This window comes from Muscardinus avellanarius, assembly GCF_963383645.1.
Source record: "Muscardinus avellanarius genome assembly, chromosome: 12".
In the NCBI taxonomy this organism is placed as follows: Eukaryota; Metazoa; Chordata; class Mammalia; order Rodentia; family Gliridae; genus Muscardinus; species Muscardinus avellanarius.
In genome coordinates, this window is record NC_137798.1 from 37,060,965 (window position 1) to 37,074,063 (window position 13,099).

Below are 13,099 nucleotides of genomic sequence, written 5' to 3' on the forward strand. Positions count from 1 at the left end.
ACAGGGTCTTACTAAGTTGTGGAAGGCCTCACTAAGTAGCTGAGGCTGGCCACCAACCTGTGATCCTCCTGTCTCAGCCTCCTAAGTACTTGGAATTACAAGCATGCGCCACCATACCTGGCAAAATCAACAGTTTGAGATTCAAACAACTCAAGACTAGCCCATGAACCTGTAAGACCTTACTGTAAGGGAAAAAAATCAGTGTTGGTCATAAATCAGTATTCTTTTGCTAATAATGACTTGTACATTTGGTTTTTCACTAGATATTAAGCTAAGTGTGGGCAAAATATTGTATCCACCATACTGCCCAATGGCTTGGGATAGTTAACAATTCCTTATTCAATATTAGCCATGTAAATAAACAAGAGCTTTTATCTCACCTTCATTTGTCATTTATGAAGAATCTTCTGTGTTAATAAGATCTTCTGAGAACTGTCTTCTTTCCCACAAGCGTTCTATTACATACTCACTGAACTATTTATATATATTTTAGGAAAAGTGAACTATTGAAAAGATTTACCTCTGAGCTTCTTCTACATGAGCACAGACAACCCCAAAGAGCTTGGCTGCAGAACTAATAACTGAGAGTGCTGGAGGCAGGGGCTTAGGCACAGAATCTCCCTCTACGTCCTTCTCATAAATAGAATAAGGGTCATATTCAAGACTTCCACAGGCAACACCATTACCAAGCAGTAGCTAAAAAATAAAAAGGTATATGAGGTTAAAAAAAAATCACAGTTTATAGACTTGAATTTGTCCAAGATATATGAAAAAGGGCACACCTGTTCTTCAATAAATCTGTGGTCAGTTTCTTGTAGCAAAGGACTTAATATCACAAGATCATCCTGATGACAAAGAGGTGGGAGTAAAACTGTAGACGCCGCCACCTGGACATCTGGGGCAGTCAGGTCTGCAGCCAGCTCTTTGAGGATAGCGCAGAGGTTTCCTGTTGAATAAGAGAAAGGAACAATTAGCACTGAGTACTAGCAGTTAACTGGTTAGAGTAAGGGATTAAAAAAACCCAGACTGAAGTTTAATACACACAATAGCCAACCTTAATATATTACAGCCCCAAATTTCTCACCTTTGAAAACTGCTGTACAAATGAATGTCTCAACTAAGTGTTAATGCTCATAAAACTAAGAATAAATAGTGAAAAGACATTTCAAAGTATATACCTCAGCAACATAGCGAGGCTCTCGGAGACCTAATGAAACCCTGTTTCAAAAACAAACAAAACAAGGGCTGGGGATGTAGATCGAGGTAGAATACCCCTGGGTTCAATCCCCAGTATCACCCCTACCAACTCACAGTTTATACCTTATCATATTGAGTAAATACTATCATCACTTAAAATAAAACAACATAAAATACAAAAAAGAAAGTCAAATACTCCCATGCCTTAGGATATAATAACTTTTGTGTGTTCTTTTTACTGTTAAAAAATATTTAACTGGGCAGGTGGTGTGTGCCTATAGTCCCAGCTATTGGAAAGGATGAGGCAGGATTGCTTAAGCCTAGGAGTTGGGGGTCAGTGTGAGCAATATAGCAAGATACTCTCTCTTCTGATTTTTGTGGTACTGGGATTGAACACAGAGGCATTCAAGGTCTGAGCTATATCTCCAGCCCTTCTGATTTTGAAATAGAGTGTTGCTAAGATACCATCCACTGGCTTGACACCTGCAATCTTCTTGTCTCAGGCTCCCAAATACTGGGATTACAGGTATACAGCACCATGTCTGGATGAAAGAATGCTTTTTTTAAAAAAATATTTTATAAGCCGAGTGTGGTGGTGCACGTTTTAATTGAGGCACTTGGGAGGGCGAGACAGGAGGATCACACAGGTTCGAAGCCAGCCTCAGCTCTTAGTGAGGCTCTCAGCAACTTAAGTGAGACCCTGTTTCCAAATAAAATATAAAATGGGTCTGGGAGTATAGCCCAGAGGTAGAAGTAGAAAGCCCCTGGAATACATTCCTGGTACCACACACACACACACACACACACACAATATGTATTTACTATAAAACAGTAAGGGTATGGATAAAAATTAAACTGTCTAAACTGCCTAGAAACAAAGCACTAAATAATTAAATTCATTCATTCATTCATTCATTCATTCAATTCTATGCTGTGTGTGTGTGTGTGTGTGTGTGTGTGTGTGTGTGTGTGTGTTACTGGGAATTGAAGCCAGGGTAGCACTACTTCTGAGCTACACTCCCAGCTTTATTTTATTTTTTACTTTGAAACAGGGTCTTGCTAAGTTGCCAAGGCTGGCCTCAAAAATGCGGTTCTTCCGTCTCAGCCTCCTAAGTACTGGAATTACAGGTATGCACCACCATGCCCAGCTTCATTCAAATATTTAATGAGTAACTATTACTTTCTAGGTACTATATCACCTATAAACTATAAAACATTTGGTCTAAGGAACATACCTTCATAGGTTTCAGGAGGCAAGAGTGTCAACAGTTCATAAAGCCTTTGTCTATAAACTACTGATGGTATTTTCAAAGGATTCCCATATGTTTTAAGTATTGAAGAAAGCCTTAAAATAAAAGAAAAAGTACATCTTAAGTGTAGATTATATGACAATGTACAGACAAAATATAAACACTGAATAGGTTAATATATAAACATATGTAAGCTGCTTTATTATTTTTATTAAGGTATGATTGCAAGGTATAAGACAGATTACAAGTATCATATATGGAAATAATTCTGCTATCTTTTCCTTCCTTCCCACCTCTCCTTTCCTCCTCTCTCTCCCTTCCTTCCTTTTCTCATGGCCCTGGAGTTTGAACCCAGGGGTGTTCTAATACTAAGCTACACCCTCAGCCCTTTTTATTTTTGAAATAGGGTTTTGCTAAATTACCCTGTATTGGCCTCAAACCTGTGGTCCTCTTGTCTCAGTCTTCCAGGTACTGGGATTAAAGAAGTGTGCCACCACACCCAGCTCTGCTAACTTTTCTATCATACTTCATAAAACAAAACTATATAGCCAGCTTTGATTTCTAAGGCCACAAGTGCTAGGTCTCAAACCTGAAACTCTTACTATAAAAGTTCAAACTTTATAACTTGGCATTTGTCAAAAACAAGTCTATTTTGTAGAAAAGTTATCAGACTATTTCTGATACATAAAAATAGGAAACACAAATAGCTAGAGAAAACCCAAGCATCTGTTAGAAACTTGATTTGAAATGCTATCACTAAATAACAATGAAATACCCCAAACTGCAAAATCATAAAGCAAACTTTTTTCTTTTTTTAATTTGGGGGGTTCTTGGAAACCCTTTTACCTCCCGGCTACACTCCCAGACATATTTTATATTTTTATTTGGAAACAGGGTCTCTTAAGCCAGCGAGGCTGGCTTCAAACCTGTGCAATCCTCCTGTCTCTACCTCCCAAGTGCGGGGATTACGAGCGTGTGCCACCACACCAAGCAAGCAAACTTTTAATAAAATATAAGACAAACAAAGCATGGTGACAAGTCTATAATCCCAGTACTTGGGAGGCTGAGATAGGAGGATTGCAGGTTTGATGCCAAGCTTAGCAACTTGGTGAAGTCCTACTAACTTAGTGAGATTTTGTTAAAAAAAAAAAAAAATCCAAGCCAGTATTTTCCTATAAATTCAATTTACAAACTCTGATATCATCTTTCTACTTTTTTCACTCTCTCATTTACATGTGCTTTTATTCTTTATCTTCTGTTCATCTTTACTACTGGTGTTAAGATATCACTTTATCAATGCTCACTCATATAACAAACACTTATTAAAAAAGTAGCATTCTTTGCAAGGTACTATGCTATCAATTAGAGTATGATTGTGATCTTCTCTAGCAATACAAAATATCTCCTCTAGCAATATAAAAATTTAATGAAATTATGCTTATTATATACTGGATAACAGCTATCATGGCATGAAGTTCCTAGGTTCTCTATAAAATTCTGGTAATGTTATTTGGATTTTCTAGAAAACTACTATTTTCTATTATTTTTATAAGAGTTATCTTTTGACTAACTTCATGTTTTAAAAAAATGACTTTCAGAGCCAGGCGTGGTGGCGCACACTTGTAATTCCAGTACTTGGGAGGCTGAGACGGGAGGATCTGGGTTCGCGACCAGACTCAGCTACTTAGTGAGGCCCTCCGCAGCTTAGTGAGACCCTGTTTCGAAATAAAGAATAAAATCGGGCTGGGGATGTAGCTGAGAGGTAATATGCCCCTGAGTTCAATCTTTAGTATTGCAAAAACAAAACAAAACAAAACAAAAAACAAAAAAACCCACAAAACTTTCAGGAGTCTAATACTTTTATGCTTTGCTTAAAGTCTATGTAAAAGATTTTATGTGTTCTTTTTCTTGTTAAAAAATAAGTACTGCTTCTATTTATCTTGATCTTAGACGGTTTAGACTTTTATCCTCCAAAACTATGAGAAATAAATTTCTCTTCCTTATAAATTATCCAAGTAGAAGGTATTTTGTTGTAGCAGCACAAACACAAATTTCTATCTCATTCCAAATTAAAAAAAATTAATTCCAGATGAATTAAAGACTTATATATGAAAGAAAAAACTTAAAATACTTTAGAAATATAGGAAAATATAACTTTGCAGGAAGACTTTTTAAACCAAATGACAAAATGTACTAACCAAAAAAGTAAAAGACTCATAAATCTGACACATTAAATGGGCGATGTGTGTATGTAGGTCTTCACCATCTTGTAGTCCATCAAGATGTATGACTAAAATGCACCAATAAAAAGTTAAAAAAATGTTTTAGGCACAGTGGCACACACCTGTAATCCTTGCACTTGAGATGATGAGACAAGAGAACCATACGTTCATGGCCAACCTTAGAAACTTAGCAAGACCCCATTTCAAAACAAAAAATAAGAGCCAGGCGTGGTGGCGCACGCTTGCAATCCCAGCACTTGGGAGACTGAGACAGGAGGATCGCACAGGTTCAAAGCCAGCCTCAGCTACAAAGTGAGGCTCTCAGCAACTTAGTGAGACTCTGTTTCCAAATAAAATATAAAAATAAGTCTGGGAGTATAACCCGGACATAGAAAGTCCCTGGGTTCCATCCCCAGTACCACAAATAAATAAATACATAACTATAAATAAAAATAGGGCTGGGGGTGTAGCTCAGAGGTAGAACACCCCTGGGTTCAATCTCCAGTACACACACACCAAAACAAAAAGAATGTTAAAGAGCCGGGTGTGGCGCACGCTTGTAATCCCCGCGCTTGGGAGGTGGAGACAGGAGGATCGCACAGGTTCGAAGCCAGACTCACTGGCTTAAGAGACTCTGTTGCCAAGTAAAAAAAAAAAAAAAAAAAAAGAAAGAAAAATATATATATTAGGTCTGGGAGTGTAGCCCGGAAGTAGAAGGGTTTCCAGGAACCCCAGTACCACCAAAAAAAAAAAAAAAAAAAAAAAAGAAAGAAAGAAAGAAAAAAGATGGGGAGGGAATGGGGTAGGAATTGGGTAGAGGTTAAATTGGTGATGTGTACATGTATGCACACACAAGTTTTTTACCCCAATATGATGTATGAATATAATGCACCAATAAAAATTAAAAAAAATTGACATTAGTTGGAGAATATAGTCCATTTACACTTAAAAAAAGAATGTTAAAAATTTAGAAGCTATTTAAAATATTTCTATGAACAACAAAAAAGCTGTATTGAAAATTCACTGAATCAATAAAAAGGGAAATAAACTAAAAAAAAAAATAGGTCAGTGCCATGTCTATTGTTAATGCTCTGGTTCCGTGGTATCCAAATATAGCCCACTGTATATTTTTGTGAAAAAGTTTTCTTGGAACACAACCAGATTCTTTCATTCATGCATTATCTATGACTTCTTCTGAGCTACAAAGATAGAGAATTGTAACACTGAACTCAGAGTTTACAAAGCCTAAACTATTTACCAGTTGGCCTTTTGCAGGAAACATTTCTAGCTCTACTCTAGTTGCTAGTTCTTTGGACTCCCAGGTGTGTGTTTTTTTAATTATTATGTTGTATATGCCATATCTTTCTTTTTTGTACTGGGGACTGAAATCAGGGCCATTATACCTCTGAACTACACCAGTCCTCTTTATTTTGAAACAGGTTCTCACTATGTTGCTGAGGCTAGCCTTAAACTTGGGATCTTCCTGTCTCAAAACCTCCCAAGCAGTGGGATTACAAGATGCACCACCACAGTTGGCTATAAGCCACTTCTTTTTTTTTTGCGTGTTACTGGGGTTCCTGGAATCCCTTCTACCTCTGGGCTACACTCCCAGACCTATTTTATACTTTGTATTTGGAAACAGGGTCTCTTAAGCCAGTGCGGCTGACTTCGAACTTGCGCGATCCTCCGGTCTCTGCCTCCCAAGCGCGGGGATTACAAGTGTGCGCCACCACGCCCGGCTATAAGCCACTTCTTAAATGATTTTTTTTGTGTGTATATAGAGTATATCATTAAACATTTTGGGGAAAGAGTTTCTCTATACATTTTATTAATTTGGAAGTTGTAAGTTCTTATTGTATACACTGGCTTTTCTCAATGTTTTCTCATAATTCAAACTTAAGAAAAATATAAACAAAAAAACTGAAAATGTAACAAGCATCTGGTTCTTAACGAACACAGAACAGCACTAACAAACCAATAAAATGCATACCTGAAAAGGTTAACAGGCTTAATATTTAATTTCTTGTTAAATCTGCCTGTATGAAAGGTACATTATTCATCAAGTAATTTTCCTTCCCTTTTAATATGTATTTTTCTTTCAAGATCCTAGCCTAAAAAAAAAAAAAAAATCACACAACTAAACGATTGCCTTTCTCTGAAAAAGAAAAATCATTCACCAACTGCAGAAACTTGCCTTATTAATGCACTAAAGGGAAATTACATAATTAGAGGGTATCTAATTGCTCTCAGAAAATGTAATCAATCTAAACAGCTGATCCTTACTGGGTGAGCAAAGCCACAGCACAAGGAAGTGGTGGGAGAAGACGATGAATGACTTCCTCAGTAAGGAGATCTCCACAATGGGAAACCAAGCTCTTGATGGCTGAAAGAGAAGAGACTTTGACTCAGTGTAATTAACCATGAAAAAAGGGGTTGATATGGTACAGCATTAGCATTTTATTAGAAAAATATGGACATGTGACAAACAAAAAACATCCTTTAAATTCTAGTATGAAAAAAGAAGCTAGTGTGCTACCCTCATAACTAAATTAACAAAATGGTGCTGTCCTTTTTATAGTTTTTCTGCAGTACTGGGGACTGAACCCAGGGGAATTCTACCCCTGAGCTATACCCCATTTTTTATTCTTTATTTTGAAACAGGGTCTCACTATGTTGTGGAGGGCCTCACTAAGTAGCTGAGTCTGGCCGTGAACCTGTGATCCTCCTGTTTCAGCCTCACAAGTACTAGGAATACAAGTGTGCACCACCACACTTAGCTTCTGTTCTGGGGTTTTACTCAGTCCTTTAGCTCAGAAGTACAAAAAGAAATGAGCTGTCGGACATGGTGGTGAACCCTTGTAATCCCTGTGCTTGTAAGGCTGAGACAGGAGGATCGCACACGTTCAAAGCCAGCCTCAGCTACTTAGGCTCTCGGCAACTTGTTGAAACCCTATTTCCAAATAAAATATATAAAATAGGTCTGGGAGTATAGCCTGGAGGTAGAAAGTTTCTGGGTTCCACCCCTGGGGGGGGGGGAGAAGAAATGAGCTTAGACTTTTGAACTGGCCAGTTTTATTTTTTTATCTTTATTTTTTTGATGGTACTGGGGGTGGAACCCAGAGGCTTTCTACCTCCAGGCTATACTCCCAGACCTTTTTTTACATTTTATTTGGAAACAGGGTCTCACTAAATTGCTGAAAGCCTCACTAAGTAGCTGAGGCTGGCTTTGAACCTGTGTGATCCTCCTGTCTCAGCCTCCCAAGCGCGGGGATTACAAGCGTGCGCCACCACGCCCGGCTGAACTAGCCAGTTTTAGACTAGTTCTTTAGAACCATTTTGGCTCAAGTCAACATGCTAGGATGTTATAGATGTTATCTGAAACAAAATATTTTTTATTAGGAGTTACTTCCTATGAGGTATAAAGTGAGTTTTTTTTTTTTTTTTTTGTGGTACTGGGGGTGGAACCCAGAGGCTTTCTACCTCCAGGCTATACTCCCAGACCTATTTTATATTTTATTTTGAAACAGGGTCTCACTAAGTTGTTGAGGCTGGCTTCGAACCCATGCGATCCTCCTGTCTCTGCCTCCCAAGCGCGGGGATTACAGATGTGCGCCACCACGCCCGGCTTAAAGTGAGTATTTTAAAGTTAGCCCAAATTTCAAGATCAAATTCAAAGTTGGTTTTTATTAAGAATAAAAGTGCCATAGGTAAGCAAATTCAAAATCAACACTTCCCAGCCTTTAAGAGAACCCACTCTTTGTTCAAATTTTAATGGTAAGGTATTATTATCTTTTTCTTGGCAGTAGTGGGGATTGAACCCAGGGGCATTCTACTTCTGAGATATAACCTCAGCCCTATTTTTTATTCTTTATTTTTGAAACAGGGTCTCACTAAGTTGCTGAGGGCCTCATTAAGTAGCTGAGGCTGGTTGTGAACTTGCGATCCTCCTGTCTCAGCATCCCAAGTACTGGGATTACTAGCATGCACCAACAAACCCAGCTTGGAGTATTATTTTCAAATGTGTCTGTATTGTTGAAGGAAGGGTACAACTTTCATGTATGTGTAGACTAAATGGAAACCAGCTTAATCCATGCTAATTAAACCAAATGCTAGTTTTTCTGAAAACAGGAATTAATTCTCCTGAAGAGAAAGCAACCTTGATAAGTTTTCAACTAGACTGCATTTAACAAAACATGCAGTAGGGTAAGTATTAGAACTCTCAAACTTGGTCTATTACCTTCTTCTTCAGTCATCATTACCAAACAATCAATTATGTTGTTACAAAAATGACCAGGGGCAGATCAAGCCCCTCCCCCTACATTAATTGAAACAATCAGTACATGTAAAGACAAAAGGTTGAGGAAAGCCAAAGGAAGGGGAGTGAAGACCAAACTTAACCTACCACAGAGTGCACCAGCTCGGCCTTCCAGGGTTACCTGCCACGTGAACGAATCTCCTCGGCTCTTTTCTGTTTCTAGATCTTTAGGAGATGCTGGAAAGACACACTTCCACAACAGCAGAACTCGAGGGAGGTGATGACCGACAACTGCAGGACCTGCAAGAACATTTAATCTGTCACTTGTGAAAGTACCCAAAAGGCCATCTTTAAAACTCTTATTATTGGGGTTTGGGGATGTAGCTCCCCAAAAGCTTGTATAGCACTTGTATAGCATGTATAGCACTTGTACAGCACTTGTATAGCATGTGCAAGGCTCTGGGTTTGATAACCAGTATGGAAAACAAACAAAAAAAGGTCAATTATTTAAGCGAGAACACTCCCATCAAAGCAGCATATCATAATAACTGCAATACTTTATCTCTTCTTCTCTCCTTTATTTATTTATTTTTTGGTACTGGGAATTGAACACAGGGGGGTGTTCTACCTCTGAGGTATACCCTCAGCCCTATTTATTTTTTTGAAATAGGGTCTCACTAAAGTTGTTGAGGCTGACCATGAACCTATGATCCTCCTGTCTCAGTCTCCTAGGTACCAGGATTACAAGCATGTGCCACAACCCCTGTGATCTTGTCTCTTTTCTAACCTTTTGGTTCTATCTGAATCTCTATTGAATGAATTACTACTGGAAAGGGTTGGAGTAGAGAGGAAAAACAAAGAATAAACTGGGAATTAGCTCTTCTACTATCACTATATCCCTTTTGAATTTATTATATGTATAAAATGAAGCTAGTTCTATCTATAGTTTCTCTAAAAGGGTTTGATAAATCCAAATGACAGAATGTATTTTGAAGCACTTGGAAAAACTGTAACATATCACATAAATAAAGAGTACACTGCTATTGTGTCAAATAACACTGTATCTCTGATTCTCAGAATATTAACTTTTTTTGGTGCTGGGGGTTGAACTCAGGGCTTTCCATATGCTAAAAATAAAAAATAAAATCACAAGTGAAGAATCTGAATAAAATACCTTTAAAATTTTTTTAGGAGTCAGGTATGGTGGCGCACGCTTGTAATCCCATGCTTGGGAGGCTGAGACAGGAGGATCGCACAGGTTCGAAGTCAGCCTTAGAATAGCTAAGGCTCTCAGCAACTTAGTGAGACCCTGTTTCCAAAAAGTATAAAAAATATCTCTGGGAGTATAGCTAGGAGGTAGAAAAGCCCCTGGGTTTCACCCCAGTACAACAACAACAACAACAACAAAAAAAAATTTTTTAGAACATTAATGAACTGGGGTATCATGAACACAAAAACCCAGTAATAGCAAGGCATGGTACACATCTGTAATTAGTCCTTGGGAGGCTGAAACAAGAAGATCACATGTTCAAGGCCAGTCTCAGCAACTCTTTTTTTGTGTGTGTATGTGGTACTGGGGATTGAACGCAGGGGTATTCTAGCTTCAAGCTATACCCCCAGCCCTATTTTTAACTTTTTATTTTAGCCGGGCGTGGTGGCACATGCATTCGGGAGGCTGAGACCAGAGGATCATGGTTCGCGGACAGCCTCAGCTACTTAGTGAGGCCCTCTGCAACTCAATGAGACCCGGTTTCAAAATAAATAATAAAAAAATAGGGCCGGGTGTGGTGGCGCACGCTTGTAATCCCCGCGCTTGGGAGGCAGAGACAGGAGGATCGCGCAGGTTCGAAGCTGGCCGCGTGCGCTGGCTTAGGAGACCCTGTTTCCAAATAAAAATGTAAAAATAGGTCTGGGAGTGTAGCCCGTAGGTAGAAGGGCTTCCAGGAACCCCAGTACCACCAAAAGAAAGAAAGAAAGAAAGAAAGAAAGAAAGAAAGAAAGAAAGGAAGGAAGGAAGGAAGGAAGGAAGGAAGGAAGCAAGCAAGCAAGCAAGCAAGCAAGCAAGCAAGCAAGCAAGCAAGCAAGCAAGCAAGCAAGCAGGAGATGTAGCTTGGAGGTCGAATGACCCTGGGTTCCATTCCCAGACCCACAAAATTAAAATTACACACAAAAAAATTTTACTTTTTTTTGTTTTTGTTGTTTTGTTTTGTTTTGGTGGTACTGGGGTTCCTGGAAACCCTTGTACCTCTGGGCTACACTCCCAGACCTATTTTAATACTTTTAATTTTTGTGTGTGTGTGTGTGTGTGTGTTGGTACTGGGAGTAGAACCCACAGGCCTTCTACCTCTGGGCTATACTTTCAGACCTATTTTCTATTTTATTTGGAAACAGGGTCTCACTAAGTTGATGAGAGCCTCACTAAGCAGCTGAGGCTGGCTTCGAACCTATGCGATCCTCCTGTCTCAGCCTACCAAGCACGGGGATTACAAGTGTGCACAAACACACCCGGATATACTTTTAAATTTGGAAACAGGGTTTCTCAAGCAAGTGCGGCTGGCTTCGAACCTGCGCGATCCTCCTGTCTCAGCCTCCCAAGCACGGGATTACAAGCGTGTTCCACCACGCCCAGCTTTAATTTTTACTTTGAAACAGGGTCTTATTACGTTGATAAGTCTCACTACTTGCTGAGGCTGTCCTCAAACCTGTGATCCTCCTGTCTCAGCCTCCCTAGCACTGGGATAACAAGTATGCACCACCATACCTGACCCTCAGCACCTTATTAAGACCTTCTGCAACTTATTAAGACCCTGTTTCAAAATAAAAAATAAAATGGGGTTAGGGGTGTAGCTCAGTGGTAGAATTCTCCTGGATTCAGTCCCCAGTACCACAAAAACCCAAACCAAAACACCCACTAATAAAAGATAACATACAATGATAACATCAATTTTAAAAAAGGAGCAAAACTATGAAACATAAAAACTAAAACTGATAGCTTTTCACACAAAGTAGTATTTTTTTTTTAAGTTCTGAAGCTACTTTAAAATTCTCTTACAAACAAGAGCTTCTTTCTTCTTATTCCCACATTCTGCTGACTGTACACCTTTCTTTTGAGTATGACAACACAGTTGGGAACTGCACTGGGCTTTGGAGGGAGACTGTCTAGGTTAATATGCTGGCTCTGCCCATTTATTAGTTGTGTCAAGTTGAATGAAAAACTTATCTTTCTTGTGCCTCAATTTCCTCACCTACAAATGAAAAAAAAAATAGTAGCTATCTTATTGGACAATTTCTGAGGGTAATATGAGTTTATATATAGGATAATGCTTAGCTAATGGTAAGTATTTATATAATGATTGACATGCAATTATCATTCCAAAAATTGCCTTATTTTTACAGAAAGATGCCTAATAACAAAATAAAAAAGAATTTGAAGTCAATTTTGTAAAAAATGTAATTTAGTAGATTAGAGTTGGGCATAGTGGTGGGCCCTTGTACTCCCAGTATTTGGAAGGCTGAGACATGAGTATTGCAGGTTCAAAGCCAGCCTCAGCTCCTTAGTGAGGCCCTCTGGAAATAAGGCCCTGTTTCAAAATAAAGCACAAAAATAGGGATGGGGGTGTATCTCGAAGGTAGAATACCCGTGGGTTCAATCCCCTGTCCTGAAAAAAATAAAATAGCAACAAAAAGTTAGTAGATTAAAATATAATTTCCCCATTTTTCTTCTGACTTGGTTTTTAAGATGAGGCATTATGTTAATTTCTACAGCAAAATACAGTCAACATTCATTGCTCACTACTTTCTTTTCTTTTTTTGTGGTGCTGGAGATTGAACCCAAGGTTTTATGCAAGTTCCGTGCTCTGCCACTGTGCTATATTCCAGCCTGCTCACTTCTGTCTTGCTAAAGTAATGCTTTAAAAAACAAACAAACAAACAAACAAACAAACAAATAAACATTGGAAGAAAAGTAGGGAATAAGGTGAGGTTAGAAAGAAAAAAATGATTTTAAGAGGTGTGTGAGACCACATATGTTGCACATTCACATTCATACAATGGGTATGGGGACAGAAAATTTGTTTGTGTGTGTATGACACTGGGAATTGAACTAAGTGACATTTACCTCTGAGCTGATACCTCTAGCCCTATTTTTTTTTTTTTAATTTTTAACACGGTCTCAC

The 13,099-nt window shown here is 38.7% G+C and overlaps 1 protein-coding gene across 2 annotated transcripts in view; it reads right to left on the reverse strand.

Annotated features, from left to right (window-relative positions):
* Window positions 1-13,099, reverse strand: part of HEATR5A (HEAT repeat containing 5A) — a gene marked incomplete at both ends in the record, with an annotated part of 101,021 nt that overhangs the window by 58,569 nt on the left and 29,353 nt on the right. For both annotated transcript variants that reach the window (XM_080706842.1, XM_080706841.1), the window contains 5 exons: window positions 521-696; window positions 783-946; window positions 2,433-2,542; window positions 6,953-7,052; window positions 9,072-9,224. In XM_080706842.1, the coding sequence (XP_080562968.1) occupies window positions 521-696; window positions 783-946; window positions 2,433-2,542; window positions 6,953-7,052; window positions 9,072-9,224 (703 nt within the window). The remainder of the gene's footprint in view (window positions 1-520; window positions 697-782; window positions 947-2,432; window positions 2,543-6,952; window positions 7,053-9,071; window positions 9,225-13,099) is intronic.